Source organism: Antennarius striatus, chromosome 11, assembly GCF_040054535.1.
Source record: "Antennarius striatus isolate MH-2024 chromosome 11, ASM4005453v1, whole genome shotgun sequence".
In the NCBI taxonomy this organism is placed as follows: Eukaryota; Metazoa; Chordata; class Actinopteri; order Lophiiformes; family Antennariidae; genus Antennarius; species Antennarius striatus.
This window is the reverse complement of record NC_090786.1, coordinates 1,712,522-1,722,500: the sequence shown is the minus strand read 5'-3', so window position 1 is coordinate 1,722,500 and position 9,979 is coordinate 1,712,522. Positions and strand designations below refer to the sequence as shown.

Here is a 9,979-nt window from a genome sequence, read left to right as displayed (position 1 = left end):
CACAGGATGCAGGTGACCAGCTGACGGGGTTCGGCCCCGCCCACCCGTCTGGGACCCACACACACCTGGGAAACACACATGGGCTCCAGACCGGGAGGACTGGGAGGGGAAGACCAGAGAACGAGTTAGTACACAACACTTGTGTTTGTTTACCGGACAGTAAACAGGTTTAAGGCGTAAACAGGTTTGAACAGGTGTAAACAGGTGTAACAGGTGTAACAGGTGCACACAGGTATAAACAGGTGTAACAGGTGTAACAGGTGCACACAGGTGTAACAGGTGCACACAAGTGTAACAGGCGCACACAGGTGTAAACAGGTGTAACAGGTGTAAACAGGTGTAAACAGGTGTAACAGGCGCACACAGGTGTAAACAGGTGTAAACAGGTGTAACAGGCGCACACAGGTGTAAACAGGTGTAACAGGTGTAACAGGTGTAAACAGGTGTAACAGGCGCACACAGGTGTAACAGGTGCACACAAGTGTAACAGGCGCACACAGGTGTAAACAGGTGTAACAGGTGTAACAGGTGTAACAGGTGCACACAGGTGTAACAGGTGCACACAAGTGTAACAGGCGTACACAGGTGTAAACAGGTGTAACAGGTGTAACAGGTGCACACAGGTGTAACAGGTGCACACAAGTGTAAAAGGCGCACACAGGTGTAAACAGGTGTAACAGGTGTAACAGGTGTAAACAGGTGTAACAGGCGCACACAGGTGCACACAGGTGTAACAGGCACACACAGGTGTACCTCCTCTCGGGCGGGGCAGACGTGGACGCCTCCAGCTCCTCCAGGCTCTGCTGGAACAGCTCTTTGTTCTCGTTGATGAAATGTTTCTGCATCTCCGACATCTGAGCCATGATCTTCTCCCGCCGGAGACGAGCCATGTCCGCCTTCCTCTTCCTCTCTGCCTTGTCTTTGTCCCTCACCATCTGCAGGAGGTCAGGGCACATCGGTTATCACATCCCAAACCCATCCCATCACCCGATTCTGACCCCTCCCCTCGGGGGCGGTACCTCCTCTGGACCCTGTCCCTGGCTGACGGCGACGGTGGATGTAGAGCACGATCTTTCTCTCATCGTTTTGATGTTGGAAACCATCTGGACACAAAACAAACAGAAACATCCAGAACATCTGGATCCACTTCGAGGAACCTGGTCCAGATCACTCATTGGTTCCCACAGGAGGATGACGTGATTGGTCCATTATCCGTGACATCACAGCTCACCTTGAGGATCCAGCTGATCATGTCCTTGTGGACCTCCAGGTGAGGAGCGTTCTGCAGGCTCTCCAACAGGGCCAGGACACTTCCTGAGGTGCTGGGAGCTTCACCTGGACCTGACCCCGCCCACACGGAACCACCAGGTGAGTACATGAAACGTACCTCCAGACTAACCCCGTGGCGTTGCGGCTGCCGTGAACTCACGCGTGATCTTGCTGGTGTAGTTGAAGGTGACGTCGTCGTCCCCGCTGCTGTTCTCCAGCTGCTGCTGCTCCTCCAGGAGAGCCACGCCCACCAGGTGGAGCACCTGCAATGGGATTAACCCCTTCACCGCCAGCGCTTTGGAGCATTTTGTCCCATTTCTACACAGAATATTGAGTTCTCCAACTATTAAGTTGGTGAAACCATCAAAAAATAAAGTCTAGACTCTCTCTTCACAGGTGTGTGTGAAGCCACGCCCACCTGCAGGAGCCACACCCCCTCCCATACCCGGTCTTACCCTCTGCAGCATGGACTCGGTCCAGCCCCCCCCACTGGGCTCCACCGCCCAGTGCAGCACGGCACCCTCTACAGCCAGCAGGACGTCACACTGCAGCAGGTTGACCAGACTGGCAAAGAGGGGGCACAGCGGGGGAGGGCGAGGGGGAGGCAGGGCTGGACACACACACACACACACACACACAAAATGAACTGATGGATGCTAGTGCTAATATTCCATCATTAAGGTCATCAGGTTAACCTCCAGATCAATACTGTACAGTATTGATTAATACTAGTCAGACACACTCAGGTGTGTTTACCTGTATCCTCTCCGTTCTGCCTCCTCGTCTTCCTCTGAGCTTCTTCCGCCTGAAACACAACAAACAGACGTCAGCAGGTTCTGCTCTCTGATTGGCTCCTGATGGATCAGCTGATCGGTGGGCGGTACCTTCGACTGGTCGGCTCTGCTGTAGTGATGGAAGTACAGGTTGAAGTGTTTAGTCCACTCAGGGCGGAGTTCATACAGGCCACGCCCCGTCACACCCGGCTTCCTGAACACACACACACACACACACACACACACACACACAGGGGTGTTTAAGGTGGACTAGTATATTTAAGGTGGACTTGTGTGTTTAAGGTGGATAGGTGTGTTTATGGTGGATAGGTGTGTTTAAGGTGGACAGGTGTGTTTAAGGTGAACTGGTGTGTTTAAGGTGGACAAGTGTGTTTAAGGTGGACAGGTGTGTTTAAGGTAGACCGGTGTGTTTAAGGTGAACTGGTGTGTTTAAGGTGGACAGGTGTGTTTAAGGTGGATAGGTGTGTTTAAGGTGGATAGGTGTGTTTAAGGTGGATAGGTGTGTTTAAGGTGGATAGGTGTGTTTAAGGTGGATAGGTGTGTTTAAGGTGGACCGGTGTGTTTAAGGTGGACCGGTGTGTTCAAGGTGGACTGGTGTGTTTAAGGTGGACATGTTAAAGGATCAGACTGACTTGAATGAAGCCACGCTGTCGATGACTCGTTCCAGACCCGTCTCCTTGTTCCCCTGAGGAAGAAACACAAAGGTGAGCAGACAGACAGGTAAACAGAGACACAGGTAAACAGAGACACAGGTAAACAGAGAACACAGGTAAACAGAGAACACAGGTAAACAGACAGGTAAACACAGACACAGGTAAACAGACAGGTAAACAGAGACACAGGTAAACAGAGACACAGGTAAACAGACAGGTAAACAGACAGACAGCTGTCTCACATTCTCCGGCAGCGCCTTCACCAGCTCGCTGTGCGCCATCGCTCTGATCGACAGCTGATGGATGATTTCCCGTCGCACCTCCTCCAGCGGCTCCACCTGACCGACACCCGACACGTAGCGCTCACCTGCACACACACACACACACACACACACACACACACGTCAGCTGGATGCGATCGATCAACACGCCTCCAGCAGCACAGACACTCACCGACCACCATGATGATGAGGTGAAGCATCTCCTCGATCAGAGTGTTGTTCTGCTGGACCACGTCCTGCAACACACAGCCGGTCAGTAATCAGTCAGTAACCAGTCAGATACCAGTCAGTAACCAGTCAGTACCTTGTTGGCCTCTCGGTATCTCTTCCTGCAGTCGGAGCTGAAGATGTGGACGAGCTCAAAGCGACTCAGGACGATCATCAGGAAGTGGTTCGGATCCATCATGGAGGCTCCGACCTGAACCGAGTCACAACCACAACCTTCAGGGAGGGAGTCACCCGGGATAGGCTCCACCCCCCAGTGTAGGCTCCACCCCTCCCCCCAGTGTAGGCTCCACCCCCATGTACCCATGACGTGTGAGCGGAGTCTGACCTGCAGCATGATGATGTCTTTGTCAAACATCTCCACTCGGCACTTCACGTTGTGGTAATAATAGATCTGGAACACACAGAACAATGAGTGTGTGTGTGTGTGTGTGTGTGTGTGTGTGTGTGTGTGTGTGTGTGTGTGTGTGTGTGTGTGTGTGTCTGATCTACACACAACTCACTGCAGGCATGTTGCTTTCATTATTGATAAGGACTCACCTGGTTGATCAGGGAGAAGCCATTCCTCCTCCACATCCCAGCATGCACCTGGGCACAGAGAACCAGGCAGCGCAGGGGGAGTTCAATCAGGAGGGGGGGGCTCAGTTCACCCTGAGGACACACACATGAACACAATCAATAATCAAATCAGTGATGATTGCTCTGTCTGGTCTGGAGCAAAAACCAAGAAGAGAGACAGGAAGTAGAGAGAGAGACAGGAAGTAGAGAGAGAGACAGGAAGTAGAGAGAGAGACAGGAAGTAGAGAGAGAGACAGGAAGTAGAGAGAGAGACAGGAAGTAGAGAGAGAGACAGGAAGTACAGAGAGAGACAGGAAGTAGAGAGAGAGACAGGAAGTAGAGAGAGAGACAGGAAGTAGAGAGAGAGACAGGAAGTAGAGAGAGAGACAGGAAGTAGAGAGAGACAGACACTGACCAGAGGAAGCTGTTCAGGGAAGCGAGAGGCGACTTCTGTCCGGCTGAGGAGAACATGAAGCCCTGAGAGAACAAACAACCAATCAACCAATCACTGATCAATGATCAACACCAGCCTGTGTGTGTGTGTGTGTGTGTGTGTGTGTGTGTACCTGCCAGCAGGCGGTACAGAGGCAGGTGTATGGACACCTTGTCCTGAGACACCTGGTAGCGGAATGTCTCCACCGTGTGACCGGCGACGCTCAAGCTGATTGGCTGCTCGCCCTCAGGCAGGTGACAGCTACTGAGCACGCTCAGACACTTCCTGTAGGCCTCGATCAGCACGCGCTCCTGAAACACACACACACCTGAATGTCACGGCGGTGCCAGAGCGCACACACACACACACACACACACACACACACACACACACACACACACACACACACACACACACACACACACACTGACATCGGTGCAGCACCAGTCCTGGATCATGGTGATGATGTGGGTCAGCTTCATCTGCAGGGTGAACGCCGCCTCCCACTCCGGCTCCATCTCGATGTGCTGCCCGACCTGTCGCACCACCGGGTCCATCCCCTGAGACACACACACACACACACAGATTCAGCCAGTGAGACAGGTGTGTGTGTGTGTTTGTTTGTGTATTTGTGTGTGTGTTACCTGCATGCACTTCAGCAGCTCCAGGAAGGCGTCCAGACCTTCTAGGAACTTGACTCTGAGCTGATCGTTCCACTGGGAGGGTCGACTGATCAGGACGTACCTACACACACACACACACACACACACACACACACACACACACACACAGGTATTAATACAATGGTGTGGCCTAGCAGCAATGAATCAAACTGGTTTAAACTGGATCAAACTGGTTGAAAGCGGTTCTAACTTCAGGTCTCCGATGAGGCTCTGGACACGCCCGAACTTGAAGGCCTGCTGCGCCGTGTAGCGGTCGAACTGGAAGCGCCCGTGGAGGTCCCGGTGCCGCAGGTGGTCCACAAACGTCCTGATGATGGTCTTCATCAGGTTCTCCTCCACCATCAGCATCCGGGCCTGGAACACACACACACACACGCGTTCAACCAAACCGGTTCCGACCGGACGTAAATACTTTGAACGTGATGATGATGTGTGAGGATGATGAAGATGTGGTGTCCTGGGATGATGGCGGCGATGGGGGATGCGACCATCGGCCGTGAGGAAGGTGTTTGCTCTCACCTCGGACACAAACGCTCACAACTCACCAGCGACGGGACGGTGAATATTTGCACTGACAGGTCAGTGATGGAGAACTCACGATCGTGGTCGTCGGTCACGAAGTCGCTCTGCAAGCGCTCATAAGTCTACCGGCGGAGGAGAGAGAGAGAGACAGGTGTGTGCCGGCGCCGAGGAAGAGGAGGAGCAGCACTCACCATGGTGGGCACGGTGAAGAGCTGCACTGACAGCGAGGTCACCGACACCACCCGCTCGTGGTCGTCCTCCAGGAAGTCTGTCTGGAGGCGCCGGTAGTTCTGGAGGGGAGGACACAGGTCACTGCTTCCAAACCGGGTCCCTGTTTAACCCCGCCCCCACCCAGGTGACCTGATGATGTCACATCCTCCCGCTCTGATTGGTCAGAGACGGATCGCACTGAGATAAACAAAAAACCCTCCAGCAGCCAATCAGAGTTTAGATCGTCCGTCAGCGGACAGTAAACAGGAAGTAGGAGACCAGCTGATCAGATAAAAACAACAACGGTAATAATAACAATAATAACGATATTATTGTTATCGTTATCATTAACAACAATAAAATTATTATTAATAACTATTATTATTAATAATAATGTTAGTAACAATAATAATAACTAATAAATAATAAAAGAATTGATAACATTCAAAACAAAAACAGATTAAAGTTTGAAGTTGCAAATCTGGAATATTCTGAAACCCTGATCAGGTGTAGTGATCAGGTGTAGTGATCAGGTGCATTGATCAGGTGTAGTGATCAGGTGTAGTGATCAGGTGTAGTGATCAGGTGCATTGATCAGGTGTAGTGATCAGGTGTAGTGATCAGGTGTAGTGATCAGGTGTATTGATCAGGTGTAGTGATCAATAATACCTTGGCAAACTGGATGGCGAATATCTTCTTGTACTTGAGGTCCATGAGGAGGCTGTTCATCAGCAGCTGGTGGTAGATGTTCCTCGCTCCTGCAGACACACAGGTGAGATCAGTGACATCAGACAGGTGTCAACTATGTTCTCCTGTTCTCCACTAGAACAGGTGATGTGACCCCGCCCCTGCCTCGCCCACATGCCCCGCCCCCTGGGCGTGGTTACCTTTCCACATCTTGGAGTCATTGAGCATCAGCTGGTCGACCAGCGAGGAGTTCTCCCCCTCAGGGCCCGTCTGCAGCCCCACCTGACACAACGTCCTCCTCAGGCCGTCTGGAACACAGCAGGAAGCCTCTCCTCACACCACGGCTCCGACAGAGAGGATTGTGGGTAAAAATCCCCACACACGTACCTGAGTACTGGATGACCTGTCCCAGCCAGCTGAGGGCCTTCAGGGCGAAACACTGATGGGCGACGACGGACGAGTGCATCACCTCCACCCGGAGCGGCTTCGATTGGCGGCTGGTGTTCCTCTGGGGGGGGGGGGGGGGGATGTTACCGTTAGCAACCGCATCAGTAACCAGGGGAACCCCCGGGTCAGGCGTCACTCACCACGATGACAGACTTGGCCTGTTCACAGAACTGGAAATCCCCGAAACGAACCGACTTCCTGCCCTGAAGACACACAAACGCCCCCGGAGCTTTAGCCCCTCCTCTTACAGGAAGTAACCAGATTACAGGTGTAATGGATTACTGACGTCTCTGTCCACGGTGGTGGCGAAGCTGACGGCCTCCTTCTGGCTGCAGCTGACGGCTTTCTGCAGCGTGTAGATCACCTGCTCGTAGGTGTGCACCTCGTCGTTAAACAGCATGCAGTAGTAGGTGTCCCCCCGCTCCCTACACACACACACACACACACACACACACACACACACACACACACACACACAATCACACACACACACACACAGCTGACTGGACCTGAAGCCTGACAGGATGTGATGTCATTGTGGGCGTGTCCCTACGGGGGCTCCAGTCCGGCGGGGACCTGGTCCTCCTGGTCCCAGGTCAGCAGGTCCACGGCGTACTTCAGGATGATGGAGAAGATGCTGTAACCGCGGGCAACCATGTCGGCGGGAAGAAGAGCAGTGGGATCCTGGAGGGACAAAGAGCCGGCGCCGAGTCAGGAGTGTTCCCTCGTTAGCATTTAGCTTAGCCTTGATATACTAGACGATGAAGGGGTCTCGGCTCCTCCTCCAGTGTTTAAAACTTTGAGTAACCCCGCCCACAGACACATACACACACACACACAGAGAAAGACAGACGGTCGTCGTGGAGACGACAGGTGTGTGTGTGTGTGTCTGTGTGTGTCTCACCGCCTCGCTGTCTCTGGTGTTGGCCGTCGGGGTGTGATTGTGGCAGTAAGGACCCTTATTCCAGGCTTCAGCATCTCCACAGTCACAGAACCCCCCCCCTCCTGACGTTGTCATCTGTCACACACACACACGCACACGCAAACACACACGCACACACACACACACACACACACACATAGGTCTAATTACAACCAGATCTCCAATAAAAACATGAAACCTGGAGAAGCATAACAGCAGGCGCGCGTGTGTGTGTGTGTGTGTGTGTGTGTACCCACTCGGTATCGATGCTCTCTGTGGACGCTGCCCAGGAAACACTGCATACACAGAACGCAGGTGGGGTCAGCCGCACACTCCCTGAAACACACACACCCCCCCGCATTAACACCTGATCAGTATGTGTGTGTGTGTGTGTGTGTGTGTGTGTGTGTGTGTGTGTGTGTGTCTCACCTGCAGGAGTAGGTGGGCTCCCCCACCTTGAACACGTGTCCACACAGTGGCGACGGCTGGTTCTTCTCCTGCAGGAGGGCGAGGCCTGTCGACGGCTCCTCCCCCAGGAGGAACCACTCCAGAGGAGCCAATAGGAGCAGCTGACAGGCAAGCTCCTCCCTCTGCTCCTCCCTGCTGCTGCCGGCTCCTCCCCCTCCTGGGGTTGGACCCAGGCAAAGGATTCTGGGTACATAGACGGCCAGGTGACGATACACCTCATGTTTCAGGTCAGCCGCCTCCAGCCAGCGCTGAGGAAGAGGAGGAGGAAGAGGAGGAAAAGGAGGAGGAGGAGGAGGAGGTGTTTACAAATCCGTTTAGAGACTTGAACCCTTGTGTGAGCGGTGACCTTTGACTCGACACCAGATCTTGGTTTAGTTCTGCTTCAGTTCACATTAATAATGACAGACTTGGACCCAGATCAGATTTAATCTAATCTAATCTAACCTAATCTAATCTAATCCAGACTACAGGTACAATCAGCATTATTTACATGTTCCTGTTTCTTTCTTGCATTTCCAACATTCGTTAATAATTGATTAATAAATCAGTCTGATGAAGGAGGAAATTAAAAGCTTTGTATTATTTTTATATTTTATTATTATTATTTTATGATGAATGAATTTTCCTTTAGCATCTTTTATATTTTTCACAATTTTCCACTACAGTGCGCCCTCGTGCTTCAACGACTTCACCTCATTGCAGATTTTTGGTAGGCAGTCATGTGATACCATACAATCATCCTATTGGCTGACGGCATCAGGAAGTGCGTTACATTCCGTGAGTCTTGGATTTCCGTGAGACACAAAAGTGCTTTAAAGTCTATAACAGTGTTTTAAAGGTAATACAGATAGACGGCGGTTTAATATCATTATGGGGGGGGGGTTCAGAAACGTTTAAATTACCGTAAATAATAAGATAAAGAGTTTGTCGCTCTGTGTCTTTCCTTTGCTTCTATTTTTGACATGAGTAGTTTGCGTATTTCTGTCTTAAACCGGTCGTTCCAGAAAATAGTCTTGTCCCCACTCAGTAACGTCGGGTTTGGCCGTGGGTTTGAAAATAATCAAGTTTATTACTGATCAACCCATGTGATGGAACCTCGACACCATCAAAGGGTTAACTATTTCCTGTTCAACATTCATCCACGTTTCAATCACGCTGATTTCCCCCCACTTCTCCAGGTTTGTTTTGATCTTTTTAAGGAGAAGTTCCACGTTTGTGAGCATCACTTCCTCAGAATTTGTATTAAGATGAATTTCCAGGTATTTTAGACATCTGAAATTGATTTGTTTAGTTAATGTCACCTTTAAATAACTTTAAGTACCTTCAGTCAGCGCTCAGGTGAAAGCAAACCCACAGGAACCCATCACTGCTGTGCTAGCGGCTAACAGTTACAACAGGTTTGACACCTGCTAGTGCCGATGCTAATGTTTGTAGCTTTCCGTCAGACGGAATGATGACGTGTTGTTGTTGTTTTTGTTGTTGTCTGACCCGCTATTAGCCGTCAATGCTAACACACACTTTCCTGAGCAAACAGCTGCTCCTGACATCCAGATGTTCTACAGATCACTCCTTGCTAGCATTAGCATTAGCATGAGCGTCTCGTAACCGAGCTGAAAAACAAGCCGAGTCGGATTAGCCGGAAAACGCGTCACGGAACACGGGACGACCACGCGTGACGCGGGGCCCGGACCCCGGTCCCCTCGCGGGGCAGACGGCGTCTCACCGTCGCGGTGTCTCTGGCGGAGAAATTCAGGAATTCCGAGCAAAGCGCTGACGGTGGATCTCGATCGGACTCGGCCGCCGCCATCTTTCCTCCCTCTGCTAGGA

General features: G+C 51.6%; 1 protein-coding gene across 5 annotated transcripts in view; it reads right to left on the bottom strand.

The window, feature by feature from the left end:
* Positions 1 to 9,976, bottom strand: part of ubr2 (ubiquitin protein ligase E3 component n-recognin 2) — a 14,890-nt gene extending 4,914 nt beyond the window's left edge. For 2 of the 5 annotated variants that reach the window (XM_068326940.1, XM_068326942.1), the window contains exons 1-30: positions 9,876 to 9,976; positions 8,114 to 8,400; positions 7,942 to 8,020; positions 7,667 to 7,780; positions 7,316 to 7,446; positions 7,049 to 7,187; positions 6,903 to 6,965; positions 6,703 to 6,823; positions 6,516 to 6,623; positions 6,298 to 6,386; positions 5,610 to 5,708; positions 5,087 to 5,250; positions 4,858 to 4,957; positions 4,645 to 4,773; positions 4,347 to 4,524; positions 4,196 to 4,257; positions 3,763 to 3,873; positions 3,551 to 3,616; positions 3,302 to 3,415; positions 3,170 to 3,233; positions 2,959 to 3,083; positions 2,696 to 2,748; positions 2,154 to 2,256; positions 2,026 to 2,074; positions 1,725 to 1,879; positions 1,430 to 1,532; positions 1,232 to 1,341; positions 1,020 to 1,103; positions 754 to 935; positions 1 to 99 (exon numbers count right to left, since the gene is read on the bottom strand). The exon at positions 1 to 99 is cut by the window's left edge and continues 110 nt beyond it. In XM_068326940.1, coding sequence (XP_068183041.1) covers positions 1 to 99; positions 754 to 935; positions 1,020 to 1,103; positions 1,232 to 1,341; positions 1,430 to 1,532; positions 1,725 to 1,879; positions 2,026 to 2,074; positions 2,154 to 2,256; positions 2,696 to 2,748; positions 2,959 to 3,083; positions 3,170 to 3,233; positions 3,302 to 3,415; positions 3,551 to 3,616; positions 3,763 to 3,873; positions 4,196 to 4,257; positions 4,347 to 4,524; positions 4,645 to 4,773; positions 4,858 to 4,957; positions 5,087 to 5,250; positions 5,610 to 5,708; positions 6,298 to 6,386; positions 6,516 to 6,623; positions 6,703 to 6,823; positions 6,903 to 6,965; positions 7,049 to 7,187; positions 7,316 to 7,446; positions 7,667 to 7,780; positions 7,942 to 8,020; positions 8,114 to 8,400; positions 9,876 to 9,959 — 3,365 coding nt within the window. In that variant the 5' untranslated portion in view covers positions 9,960 to 9,976. Of the gene's footprint in view, positions 100 to 753; positions 936 to 1,019; positions 1,104 to 1,231; positions 1,342 to 1,429; positions 1,533 to 1,724; positions 1,880 to 2,025; positions 2,075 to 2,153; positions 2,257 to 2,695; positions 2,749 to 2,958; positions 3,084 to 3,169; positions 3,234 to 3,301; positions 3,416 to 3,550; positions 3,617 to 3,762; positions 3,874 to 4,195; positions 4,258 to 4,346; positions 4,525 to 4,644; positions 4,774 to 4,857; positions 4,958 to 5,086; positions 5,251 to 5,441; positions 5,541 to 5,609; positions 5,709 to 6,297; positions 6,387 to 6,515; positions 6,624 to 6,702; positions 6,824 to 6,902; positions 6,966 to 7,048; positions 7,188 to 7,315; positions 7,447 to 7,666; positions 7,781 to 7,941; positions 8,021 to 8,113; positions 8,401 to 9,875 lie in introns of all 5 variants that reach the window. The other 3 variants (XM_068326941.1, XM_068326944.1, XM_068326943.1) reach the window with 2 other exon arrangements.
* Between the last annotated feature and the right edge of the window lie 3 nt (positions 9,977 to 9,979).